Consider the following 14,095-nt stretch of genomic DNA (forward strand, 5'->3'; position numbering starts at 1 on the left):
TACTATAATAATATCTCCGTAAACAGTTTGAATCATAGATTCATTTTCTTGATGTGTACACTCATTACCTTTTAATACACTGAGAGGGGAATCTTTTGAGGAATCATAATAGTTTGCACTCAGGGCTTCCTCTGTAGCTCCTTAAAGATCCAGAAGCACAACAGAATGTATAGGAGGTTATTTTCTTAAAATCAGCTTTTGAAAACCTACAGAGAGCAATATGCCTTGAAATTTTTCATTTTTTCAACATTTATTTGGCTAACACTTTACCGCACAGAAAATCTTGCCCTGATCTCTGAAGCTTCTTAAAGTCAACCTTTTTACACTAAAGGGAAAACAAGTTTAGTTCACTGGGCTCTTGACCCTAATTAACTTTCCTACAGATCCCTTCAAATTAAACCAGAACCACTCTGATTTTCACATGACATGCATCCATAAGCCCCTAAATCTCAACCTGCTCTCCCTGTTCTGATGGTATAACTTGCTCTCCTTACCTTTCTGACGGGAATTCAATAGCATTTACTGAGCACTCCTTACAAAATCAGAGCAGGACTAAAAGAACTAAGAGTGGTAAAATAACATTAACTAAAATGCTGTCTGGAAGAAAGGCCTGAATATCATTATAGGCTGGTAGGGTTCTGGAAAGAAAGCTACTGGTTTGGTTGGAGTGACTGAGAGACGCCTGACAGCTGAAGTTAGTCTTTGCCTAAATTTTGAAGGACTTTTGAAGCTGGAAGGGAGCTTTCATTTTTTCCTCTTTTTGCAGATAAGAAGAACAAGGCCAGAGATTAAGTCACTTGGCCAAAGTAATGCATCTAGCTACTGGGGAAAAAAAAAAAAGTCATCAAGATTGAAAAACCCAAATCCCCAAGAGAGAATCAAATGCTTTCTCCATTAAAGCATACCACATTTGAATAAATACAAAGCCTCAGAAGAGCCTTCCAGGCAGGGGGAGGAGGGCAAAGTGGGCAAAGTGGCAGTAAACAACTCCTATGGGCCTGGCAGTCAAGGAGTCAGTGCTGGACAGGAGCAGAGCAAAATGGATCAGTAGGGTGGAGCCCCATCATGTTCAGCAGCACAATTTTATCCTGAGGAACTTCCAACTAGTGCCCTTTGATTTTTTAAGAAAGATAGCTTTTAAAACCTTAGTGATTCACATGTAACTGCATTATCTTTAAATTTCAAACAAACAAAAAAGCTATTGAGTGAATTATTTAACCTTATTGTATTGCTAAGTATACTGTTAGATGACAAGACATAGTTTACATAGTTTAATATGGCACAGTTTGATGAAATCAAAATCTAAACTTTGTGGCTTGGAATTTCTTGGAATTTCTTTTCTGTCCGCTAAATAGTGAGCAAATTTCCACATGAGTTCAGAGACTGTCCCTTATATTGGAAGGCCATAAATCAAAGATAGACTTCTAAGAGGTTTGAATTGTTCTGTCCCTAAGCTTAGATCCCAACCCTCAAAGGTATGGCATTATGAATGTCCTATAAAGTATGAGAGCCTCCAGTGATGTGTAATGAAATTCTTAATGCTATCAGGGAATAAGGAGAGATTTTTCTTTTACGAACTATGAGCATGGGATACAGGGCCCTAAGTGAGCAGCACTAAGTGCACCAGCTGCTGTCAGTCAATATTTTGGCCATTAATAGTCATTTAAGCTATTAGTCCAATTTAAATGACTATCATCATGGGTTAAGATATAAACCAGTTATAGATTTCAATCCTTAAATTTTGAAATAATGAGAGCCGCAGAATGTCATGAAACACAATTACCCATTACTGTTCCTCATGAAGCAAAAATATGGTTATAATGCTGTTACTGATTTTTAAAAGCATCCTAGGACCCTTAATGTCAAAAAAGAAGATATTTTTCATATAATAGATTATTTGTAGTTGGGAGTATCAGACTGATCTCCAATGAACACAGAATCAAACTGAACACTACACATGATTTCTTGGCCTCCACAACCCCTCATAGGATATTTTAAGGTTAACGTCTTGGAAATTGTTTCTATCAATAACTATAAGAGAGCAATTAAATGTTCTATTTGATAACTTTTCCCTTCATTTTTCTTGAACTGCTCATTTCCTAAGTCCCTGCTCCTTAGAATTTTTAAGTTGGATTCCTGATCTACTGATAAAATGCATTAACATCTAATCTTTCTTCTAAAGGATATTTGACACATTTCAGCAGAATAACCAGCAGAAAGGCAGAATGTCTTAGTAGAGATGGAGGTTGAATCCCAACTCAGCAGCTAATTACATGACCTTCACCTAGCTAAGTTTTCCTTTCCTTGCCTGTGAAATTAAGATATTGGAATTATGATCTCTAAGACTCCTTCCCAATTTGTGAATTTCAAATTCATTTATAGGCATTGGGCACTTCATTCACTTGGCATTTCCTTTCCCCTTCTCATTTAAACGTGTTTATTAGAATGTCCAATCTTGTTCCTCTGTTGTAGTTTCAGACTATTTTATCACTGATAGAAAGTCCCCAATAAACAGTTTAGATACAATGATGAACAGGAGCCAACTTTATAGACATGTGTATGTATAAAAGCAAATGGACCTTGCTATGAATGACTGTTCAGTTTTGGGGAAGTTAGTTCACTGCTCTGAGATTTAGTTTCTTCCTCTGTATAATGAGGGGGCTGGAGAAGATAACCTCTATGATCCACTTAAATTTCAACAATTATAATTCTTTACCAACAACAAAAAAATAACACTAAAATAAAAGTATTTTCATTCATTTATATAGTTTAAGATAACTCAAGGATACTCAAAATTTTAGTAAAGGAATAGTTATGCATACATATGCATGTTTTCATAATTTTTATAATCATTTTACTTTGCATTGTTTCAGAATTCGCTTTCAATAACTTACATATAAAAAATTCAGAGGAATGGAAATCAGACAACTTAATCCCACTCTTATAAACCACAAGCCTTAAGAATAGCAGTTTAAAGAAATGCTATCTGAACCATTCTGCAATACACTAATATTTTATGATTTCAACCTCAACTTGAAAGTATTTCATGAAGTTTTTAAGAAGTAAAGGTAATCTGGGACTTTTTTCAGGCTCAAAAGTAAAAGTTGCACTTATATATTATGAGTACAAACTATGGTTGAATTTTAATAAATCATCAAAATTTAATCAAGTGTTTACAAAAGAATGTATCCATCATGGATTAGCTGAAATTGGTAAAATGATTCATAGTTTAACCGTATTCAGTGCCGTGAAGAAATCTTCTAATAAAGGTTTATAATTTAAAAATCTGTGTTGTTATACAAAACCATATATAGCCCTTTAATTTAATGCCAAGAATTACATTGTTTCTGGCTTCTCAGATTACATCCCATATCCTCTTTGATTATTTATTAGCCAAGTCAAGAGAAAGATCATGGTTCACTGTTGATGGAGAAAAGCAAATGACTGGTACCTCGGGCTTTACACCTGACAGAACCACTTCCTTTCTGTTTGACATATTCTTCAACCTGACTGTGTTTTCCCCTCAAATGAAAGTTTTGTTTTTTGCTTTAAGACCCTCAGTACAAAAGAATTTAACTCTGTGCTCGGAAGGGATCAGCACATCAGTCTCCTGAAAGAAAATATACTGCTTAGCCTATAACTTTTAGTTCCTAGCTCAAGTATCTCACCATGGAATCTAGTTTAGGCATAGAATTTCTTACAGTCTCAAATCATGACTGTACATTATTATCATCACAACATCACATGGTTAGCATATAAAATTGATCCTGTGCCCTGAACCTCAGGGATATAAAAGGCTTTAAGACTTCCAAAATGAGGGAAGAAAAATATAAAAGTACATTTTTTGCTATGAATTATAGCAATGCTTCACTTGTTTGCATTGTGTTCAAAGTTCCTATCCATTACCAAGCTGAGATAAGAATTGTATAGCAAGTTTTAGAACTACTGGTGTCTTGCATTGTACTTTCAAAGACGAGAGTACAGCATGGATAATCTCTGCACATTTTACTAAACTTTCTGAAAGGAATGACACGGTAAATTGTACAGAAAGAGCAATACTTCAGGAGTTTAAAATATTAAATGCTTTTTCAGATCTTTCCCCCTACTCCCCGCCAAAGGCACACAGCATATAATATTAAAAATGACAGTAATTATAAATTAGAAAGTGTAAAATCAGGCTAAGAAATGAAAAGTATTGCGTAAGGAAACTTTTGTATAAGAAAATAAAACATTGCCCATATAATTAACATGGGTTTGGATACAGTTTTTCCAATAGCATGGGTGGGGTATGTTTCTGCCAGTTTCCTTCTTGAAACTAGTTGACATAAGACGATTCATTCCATACAGTTTTAAATAATGCTATTTCCAGAACGTTATAAAACTCATCAGTCCCTCCTGTGAAAGATTGCCGCTCTTTGTGACTGCAGAGTCCTGACTTCCCAATATCTATCATTACAAAAACAAACAGTTTGCTCGGTTGGACTCCCCACATGACAATGGACCCGCATCTGTCAACAGACTCGCATTATGTGCCGCCTGAGAACACGACTATGACATTTACTCTTGTGACAGGGCAAATTTCAGCAGCTCATCTGGAAAGAGATGAGCATTCATTATGCTGCAGCACCTTTCATCAAGCTAATGACATTTCAATCAGCACATTTTCTCCAGTTTCAATACTTTGCCATCTGAGCACAAGTCTCTAATTACGCCCAAGCAACAAGTTTCACATCAATCCTACAATTTCTGCACTCACCATACACCATTGCTCCTCCGGTTTCATGCAAGAAGCGAAATCGATGATTTTTAAATAACCAGATTGTCAAAATGGTAAGGATGAGCAAAAAATTAAAGACAAGCAGCTCCACTGCTCCCTGATGTTGAAACTGATACTCATCCTTCTCTGACATAAACCTTTGCTGTCTCTCCATTCTCTGGTCTTCTCGTAATTCCTTAGACAAAAACCTGGATAAGGACTATTTTATCCAGATTTGCCTGAAACAGTCTAGCTGCCTGAAGATTTCAGAATAAACACTGCCACTTAAGTTGCTACTTCATGAGCGTTCTGCCTTAGTATTCAGATGGCTTCTCGTTACAACTTCCTGTTTCTCTTAAAGCAGCCCTGTCTCTTTTCAAACTCCAGAGTGTAGTTTCATCATGGACTCTTACGGTCTTGAAACAATCCATTCCACGAAATTATCTCTCATGTTGGACAAACCTGCAAGCAATCATTCTGAGATCTTGACTCATGATTCTTATTGTTTTAAACAAGCTCCTTAAACTGCATAACTGGTGAACTGTAGATTAAGAATAAAACAGATCACCTTTCATCAGCAACATTTTCTAAGTTCAAAAAGCTAATTCCGAATCATAACCTCACTCACACGCCAGATTTCACCTCTCCAACCAAAGTCTACCAATGTGACAGGGTTTAATTGATGGCTCTGATTTGACCTAAGATGATTTCACAGGAATTTTGTTTTAAGGTGAGAATGAAAAAAGAATTTAGTATATGACTCCTCCTCCCTCTCTATGGCTTTATATAACTGGTAGTCACAAGTGCAGCATTTAAACTGCTCCCTTTTACCAAGAATAAATGAAAGCAAAAGACACAAAGAAAATCCTGTCCCCATCTCTACAGCTGTGCTGTTTGGATATGTTAAGTCAAAAAAGAAAAGACACTAAACACATATCTTTGAAGGAAGAAACCATATAGCCATCCTCAGCAATACTACGTACATTTCTCTTTATAGAGCTACGTACGTTTCTCTTTATAGAGCTTCTGGTCCAGACATCCAGGACCCACAGAAATCTGCCATAGATCACAAACTTCCTCTGTCCTGTGGCAAAACAATGTGGTGAGGTCACTGAGGAATAGTCTGCCACCAGCAACAAAGGCTACAAAAATCACAAGACTTAGACCATAACAGTGATGATTCTTCAGCTCACCTTCCATTTGGCAGGCCGTTTCTGTTTGAATTCATATTTTTATGCTTTTTGAAAAAGTTCAAGACAATATTACTACCAGGGGCTCTGCTGATTTTTCAGCAACTGCTATGATTTGTTGGCCTTATTGGTTCTATAGATTAGATACATCCAAGGGTTCAGTGCAATTAGATACATCCAAGGGTTCAGTGAGTTTTTTTCTCATTTCATGGGTTAAGTGAGTTTTTTATCATTTATGGTACTATTGTAAGTCAGGAGTATAAATCATTTAGTATGCCCACATTCAACAGAATTGGCATTCAGTGTGTAGAGTGTAAATGATTTCTTGAGTAGAGAAAGTCCAAATATATCCTCCAAAGCTCTTGTCACCAAAAGCTAGAGGTCAAACGTATAATATATTGGAAACTAACTAGCTCCCCAATAACAGTTTCACCCAAAGTCTCTCAACCACTTACTGTAAAACTGCTGTTTCAGCTTCTTTGCCTTCTGCAACTTTTGAAGCTGATTTCCTCTCTGAGTTTAACTCAGTGGGGGGTATTTATGTGGGCTGCAGATGTTCTTTTAACACACTACCCTTTTTTGGCAGGCATATATGTGATGACTAATATTCGCACTGTTTTGAAATCTGTCAGCTAACGCTTGTGAGAATTTCATGAAGCCTTAGTTAGCAGGTTCTACCTTTACAATTTTGCAATCCCACAGGTTTAGTCTTGAGTTGTTAGATTTACAAGATAACCCGAATTCAAAGTCTAGCAATTCCCTTTTCTTTTTTTCTGTTTTGATCATCATTTAATTACTTTGGTTTCCTTTTAATAATGGTAATTACTCCATTTGGATAGAATAAACTTTCTTTGGTTGTCTTATTATGACATCCAATTGCATTCTCTTACCCAATAACACAGCTCAATGAGAGGATTAAAGTCCCTGAAATGTTTTGATTGGCTAATACATTGTTTTTAAAAGTCCTAAATTTGATGTCAACATACTCAAATAAGTATATTTCACATTGAAAACTATATATATGGCTTCTCTAGAAAAACAAACAAGCAAACAAACAAAACTGGTAAGATCTGGCCCACTGGGCTCTCCTTCCTATATGGCCACAATCTGTTAGTGCCTGTTTGCCACAAATCCCATTCATCCCATTTCACTCATTCATGTTCCCTGTGTGGCCCCTGCAGTCATTTGGAAGTGTGGCCCCTGGTTCACTCTACGAATGGAATATATTCACTGTTCTGCTGTTCAATATCATTTTATTTTCTGTTGCACCAATAAAAGTACAAAAAAATGAAATAGAAAAACGTATTAATATGGCACCTACCATGGACAGGAAATATTTTAGGAAATTTAATTTAGTCTAAATTAATGTTCATAAAAACTCTTCTTTCTACAGCTGAGGGATTTAAGGCTCAGAGTTGACAACATATGCAAGGGTGTATAACTAGTGGAAGTTAAATTTCTGTCTGGGGTTTAATGGCCTTAAGATGACATTTCTACGGTGATTAACTCATCTTGGTTTGTCAGGGACTTTCCTGGTTTTAGTACTGAAAGTCCTGTATCCCAGGAAACTCCTTAGTCACAGGCAAACCAATCATCCTAACAGCCAAGGTTTCCAAAATGTGAAAATCCTCTTCTGTCAATAATAACTATTCTTTCTGACATTCCTGAGGGATAATTCACACAAAGAAGAATATCAGTTAAAAATTAAGGCACTGTTTTATTAGCCGGTGACAAAAATCCTTAGTGCCAGTTTCTCTGATGAAGTTGGAATGGAAGCCAAAATTTAGGCACAAGGCTCAAAGAAACATTCTTGATTGTTCCTTAATCCCACTCTTAGAACCTGCTGGCCAGTGAGTCAAAAGTTCTTGCTGCAAGATGCAACATGCAGGTGAGAGGAAGTAAAGAGAAAAACAAGATGGCACAGCCCATTTCAGTGAGTATGCCCTGCCTTAGCTTGCCTATCCAGCACCATGGAAGGAAAGACTTGAAGAGAGGAGCCTCCCAGGCCCGGTAACCTTGTATTGCATGGTAATACCACCACTAGTGAACATGACCAGTCAGAATGCATAGACTGAGTTTCAGAATCTAACCAATCATTTGAGAGTTCCTTATTCTTGGAGAGGACAGTGGAGATTGTGGGCTCAGAGGATCAAGAAGGGAGATTTTCCTAGGGTTGAGGAGAGGTGCTGAGAGTTCCCTTTCCTCAATCACTAGAGTCCCACCTTGCCAACTTCTCCCTCAACCACTGTGTTTAACAGAAAATACTTAAGCCAACCCAGTGCTTCATTCACTTGGCCTATCTCCCAATATTCATCCCTCTCTGAGACCAGTGAAGTGGGGCTATATATTTTGCCCCCAAAATTTCTGAAATGGGCCAGGACAGGACTGTAATTAAGTTTACTTAAGGAGCATACCATGTCCTGAACCAAAAATTCATGCCCCACCCCCCATTCTATTGTCAAATTCATCATAAATCCATCCATTAAAGTAATGAAATAAGGAGACTATTAGGCTGGGGTGGCTCTAACGCCTTGGTAGCCTATGCAAACAAACCAAATCTAAGCCACAGTCAATGCACTCAAATCTAAGAGTGAAACTTAAGAACAATCAATTACAAACAGCCACCTAGACTCTCCCAAATAAGGCAATCACTTAAGTGATACCCAATCAAATAATTTCTGAGACTCACTTCCACATCTTTTCTATAAATACTTCTCTCTTAGCTCCTGTTGGTAGAGTACTCCAAAACACTTTCAGTTTAATGCTGCCCCAGTTTAAATGGATATATACTCCCAAGTAAACTTTTACAAATTTTAATGTGCCTTAGTTTACCTTTTAACACATCTCAGCTTCCCTACCCTCCAAAAAAGTCACATTAGCACAAAAATGTCCCGAATTTGAAGAATATGTACCCCTCCCATTAATAGACTCTACAGAAAAATAAGAGTTCAAAAATTTCACAAGGAAGTTAAATTGCAATAAACACTTAAACAATATTAACTTCCTCAAAACTTACTACCCAATACCTGGTTTTTCTTTGTCTGCCTCTGTAGAGTCTTGGGTCTCTGGAACCCAGGGCCAAAAACCCTCAGTGGGGGAAAAACACATTTTGGAACAATGCTGGAGCCTCTGACCACAGCAAACCCCCTCGGGCATAATGTCCCTCTCTTAAGAATGTAACAGATACCACCTACTCCCCCTCAGGTTCCCCTCAGGAATTGGACAATCAAAATACCTAAGGAAACTAAGTAAACCATAAAACTTATGTTATCTGAGGGACAGTAAGGCCATGTCTGACTCCTCACACAATGGAATGGAGCCAATCAGAAATGGACAACCCAGCATCTAGAGTTATCCAGCCAGTAAGGGTAGAACCTGAGAAGGAATGAGGGGGAAGGGAAGAGGGTACTGAACAGAACCTTATGAAACAAAGACCCTTGCCTATAGTCATGGGTATTCACCCTCAAATGCCCCCTCTCTGTAAAGAAAGCTTTCATACTACTCTTATTTTCTAATCTTATACTCTAATAAACTGTTGCCTGCTGCTCATTTTGTGTCCAGTTCTTCATTCTTCAAAGCAGGAAGACAACAAATCCCCAGTACGGAGGTAAAAAAATCCTGCAACATTTCTATTCAACAACTCAGGTACAGAAACATGTTTGGCACAAATGAGGATCTCTTCTTTCTTCTACCCTACAAGGTGTGTTCCTTCAGTGCTCTGAAGTGAGAAAACCGGGATATAGACCTCACTGTTTTTTCCCAGGTGACAATTTACCTCTGGATTGTTGATCTTGGATGGCCAGGAGTACATAAGAAGTTTCCCTATTCAGGGATAACCAGAAAGAAAGTGAATCCCCTTCCACTTGCACTGGATGCCACTTACTGGCCTTGCCCCAGAAAACATATATGAGATTCCATTTTTTATTTAGGCATTTATTCATTGAAGAATTCCCAAAGCTGTACAGAGTGGAAGAAAAGCAAATTTGGCATTGTGCTTGTAATCTAGCCACATCGGCCCTATGCCATTAAAGGGCAGTGGCTTCACAGCTAAAGCCTCAAGAGTGAGGAGGGTCCCAGATGGATAGCCCTGGATTCTTAATTCAGCCTCTTCTCTCCTTTTGTCTCCAGCTTTGTCCTGGCAACACATCACCACTTTTCTTTTGTAGAGAGAAACAATAAATGTTACATACCAATTATATCTCAATTTGAAAAGGTTAAGAAAAAAGAAATAAAAGCTTTGGTCCATTGATCCCCTCTTCTGTCTTGCACATATTGAAGAGTCAGGCATGAGAAACTCATTGGCTTTTTATTGTATTTAATCTCTGTCAGCTTTTCACAAGGTAAGGTAAATGCAAGCTGGCCACAGTGGCTTCCCCCAACCTAGGAAGGAAGTTTCAGAGATGAAGGGAAGTATGAGCTCCGGAGCCAAGGACAGGGAGGACAAAATGGAAAGCTGCCACTGGAAGCTACAGCTTATTTTAATGAAAATTTCCTGCAATCAAAGACCTGAGAAAATGCATTTCTTTGATTTCCTATTAACTGTCCACACGATAAATTAACATTCTTCTTAGGATAAAACTTCTATTCTATGTCTTAAAAACTAGTAAGTCTGACCTCATTAGCTAAAAGACATTTTGCCCTATCACTTCTGTTAAGTTATAAAATGTTTATATGAACTAAGAAGAAAGGCCCCATACCCTTCATCTCTCCCTAATTTCTACACTTTTTTCCAGTGAGAGAAAGAGACAAAAGAGAAGGGAAAGCAGAATTTTCAAAAAGGTGACACTGAATAATCTTAAAAATATTTTTTTCTGAAATGAAGTATGTAAATGGCAAGCAGGTTTTGACAGAAATACCTCTAGTGTCTCTTAAATCTATTAAAAATCCAGCCTTTGAGGCAGGCTTTGTTGGATGATGTCTCAGTGTGGGTTCCCTCAAAAGCAGAGCCTAAGACAAGGACTTAGGTGCAGCTAGTTTATTTAGATAATCCCAGGAATCACAAGTGAGGAAGTGTGCATAAAGACCAGGAAATACCATTATTCAGAAATAAAATTATAAGCCTCATTGGAGCCATTCCCCATTTCATCCATATCTTTACAGGGTCTGTGTACTTTGAAACTTTAATTTATAGGTATGCTGAAAACATTCCTTAAGCAGCACCTAAGATTAATTTTATTTATGCTTGAGGCAACTAAATTACATAATAAATTCCATGACAAACAACATGGGTCTCTTGGATAAGAAGGGAAATCATGCCCTATGGCCAGCGGAGTTAAAGTCCCATATCACCTGTGGAGAGGAAATTCTATATGCTTTGAAATGTTATTTTATGATGGTTATGTCATATCTAAAGTTTATGCTTTAAATTAAAAGTTCAAAACTACCCTGGGACTCTTTGAAGACTATGTAACTTGGTGTATGCACATAAAAACATACATTACATACAACCCCAGGATTGTACTCCAAATAAAGTTTAAATTAACAATAGGTGGTTAAATATTCATTTTAATCCAGCATTGAAAGTTTTAAGGGATTTCATAGGAAAGTGTGATTATAGTTCTATAAAAATGTCCTACATTACTGTGGAAGAAAACGACACATTCACAAAGCTTTTCAATGGCATTTCTTTTGTGTGTTCTTATTACATTAGATATTAGATCCAAGAATGTTTCTTCATTACCTAGACTAAGTATGGATATGCAAATAACAATTATATTATTCAGTTAGAAGATATAAGTAAGTAATCCATTCTCATTTCTAAGCTCTAGTTGAATGTATATGCTCCCTCCCATTCATATGTTGAAACCTAATCCTTACTATGATAATATTTGGAGTTGGTCTTTTGGGATATAATTAGGGACTAGTGCCCTTATAAAAAGGACCCCAGGGAATCCCCTTGGCCCTTCTATCATGTGAGGACACAGCTAGAATATAACTGTCTACATATGAACCAGGAAATGGATTCTCAACAGACTCCAAATCTGCTAGCATCTTGATTTTGGGCTCCCCAGCCTCCAGAACTGTGAGAAACAGATGTTGTATAAGCCACTCAGATTATGGTAATTTTGATATAACAGCCCAGACAGACTAAGACGCTAGGTAGGGGAAAGAATATTCCTCAAAATACTATCAGGACATATAAATCTCAATTAAAGCTGTAACAGAGAACATTGTATTATAGCAGCTGTCAGAAAGGCTCTTCAAGTTTCTCAGATTCCTTAACAAAATTCTTGAAAAGATAAGACAATTATGAACATTTACTCACTCTTCATATTCTCTCTACAAAAATAGTTTTTCTACAGCACATTTGGGCTCCACAACTGATGGACTATAAACAATATACAGTTTGTAAATGTTAAGTGAAGAATCTTTTTTTAAAAAACAAAAATGTCTTCCTGTCTCTACTTTGAACATACTTTGAACCTTGTCTGTTAATGCACTATAATCTTGAGAAATGTTAAATTTAGAAAAAGCAGAATCAATTGATTGTCAGAAATTTAAGACTGAAACAGTGCTGAATTCCACCAAAACTTACTCTTACAACTAATTTATATCCATGTGAAAAATGGAATTGTTCTATTAGGATTCAGCACTTTAACCTCAGTTCCTCCCTTTCACTATCTTAACAAAAGAAGAATATACACAAAATAAAAACTAAGCAAGAACACAGTTATACCCGAAGTATAAGGCTTTTGGTGAACTATGTTTGAGAATCTGGCTTAGACCAGAGGCCTCCCACCTCACCCAAAATCTACATGGGAAAGTAAGGAGAACACATCCAGAGACACACCTCCTGAGGTAAGACCAGATCTGCAGGGCAGACTCCACATCCATGCATTTAGCCTGTTTTAAGAAGGGAGGTCTCCTGCAGAGACAGCAGGAAAGAGAAAGAAAAAAAAAAAAAAAGAATGTTAGCGCTCTACCCACCCCTCAACCTTCAGGGCTCACTTCAACTGCAATGATCAAAGAAGGAGATAAAATGTTCAACCTTCTCTGCTCCCAAGCACTGGAAACTCACCTCCAGTAAGGTGTAGCCCAACTGATATGAGAGTGGGATCACCCACTGAACATTCCTGTTCCAAGGGATCAAGAGAGAGGCAGAAGCTCCCTCGTGGCACCTCCAAAAGGTTAGATGTATAGGTAGAAGTTTCCTCCTGCATGGACCACTGCAAAATGTGGGGATAGTAGCAGAAGGATTGCCCATTAAGTCTCCTCAGGTATTTGTGCTTTAAACCTGTTGCATTTAACTGTCAAGCCTGTTAGGCTGTCAGGCTGACCCACTCCAGAGAGGAAACCAGCAAGAGGATGCTTCTTTTGAATCCTCCTGAGACCAGTGTGTTGAGTGATCTAACTGTTGCTCCCTGCAAGAAAGGATAAACATTTATAAATTTGCCTTAACTCCACCTCACACCAAAGGACGAAGAATTATTCCTATTCAACTTTTTTGTGTGTAAATTGTGTTGATCTGTATTGTGCAACCAGTTTTTTTTTTTAAAAGTAAATAGGCTCCATGCGCTAGCATAAAAATACTCAAAAAATGCTCAAAAAATAAAACAACAAACATCCCAAATTTGAACACTGATTATTTGATTATTAAGTTGAAAGAGTAAGCACTAAAATTCTAAATCAAATTCCCTTTCCCCTTGTAAACTAAATTCATTTTTTTCTGTATACGTTCTGATTTTGTTGGATTGGTCTCATTCTGATGGGGCCAGATTTCCTTCAGCAGCTGTAGTACTTTAGACCATCTCTGAAGCACTGAGATGACTATAGCTTCTTCAGCAACTACAAAGTTGAATTAATCCAGCCACAAATATTCATTCTGGTGTGCTAAAGAAAAGGACACCTGAGAATCACAGCGCCAGACTTACTCTAATAAGTTAAGAAAACACAAGCAAGCAATTCCCATGCCACTTAGAGCATCATCCCAATCAAAATATCTGTCCCCATTTTTGTAATTAGTACAACCCAGGTCTATATTTTTGTCATCATTCATGGAACATTGCTGACAGTTTTTACCACTGGGAAATGCAGGCATGTGAAGAAAACACAAAGTTACAGGTAAAATATTTTGGTATCAGGATGACCAACACAAACGTCCATATGGGCATGTGGGCCAGAGGAATTTAAACCCACAAGGGAGGAAGTG

General features: G+C 37.4%; 1 protein-coding gene across 1 annotated transcript in view; it reads right to left on the reverse strand.

Moving 5' to 3' along the window:
- Positions 1–5,076, reverse strand: part of SLC9A9 (solute carrier family 9 member A9) — a 575,498-nt gene extending 570,422 nt beyond the window's left edge. The window contains exon 1 of the mRNA XM_030330596.1: positions 4,757–5,076. Coding sequence (XP_030186456.1) covers positions 4,757–4,931 — 175 coding nt within the window. The 5' untranslated portion in view covers positions 4,932–5,076. The remainder of the gene's footprint in view (positions 1–4,756) is intronic.
- Between the last annotated feature and the right edge of the window lie 9,019 nt (positions 5,077–14,095).

The sequence above is a fragment of the Lynx canadensis genome, chromosome C2 (assembly GCF_007474595.2).
Source record: "Lynx canadensis isolate LIC74 chromosome C2, mLynCan4.pri.v2, whole genome shotgun sequence".
NCBI classification, from domain to species: domain Eukaryota; kingdom Metazoa; phylum Chordata; class Mammalia; order Carnivora; family Felidae; genus Lynx; species Lynx canadensis.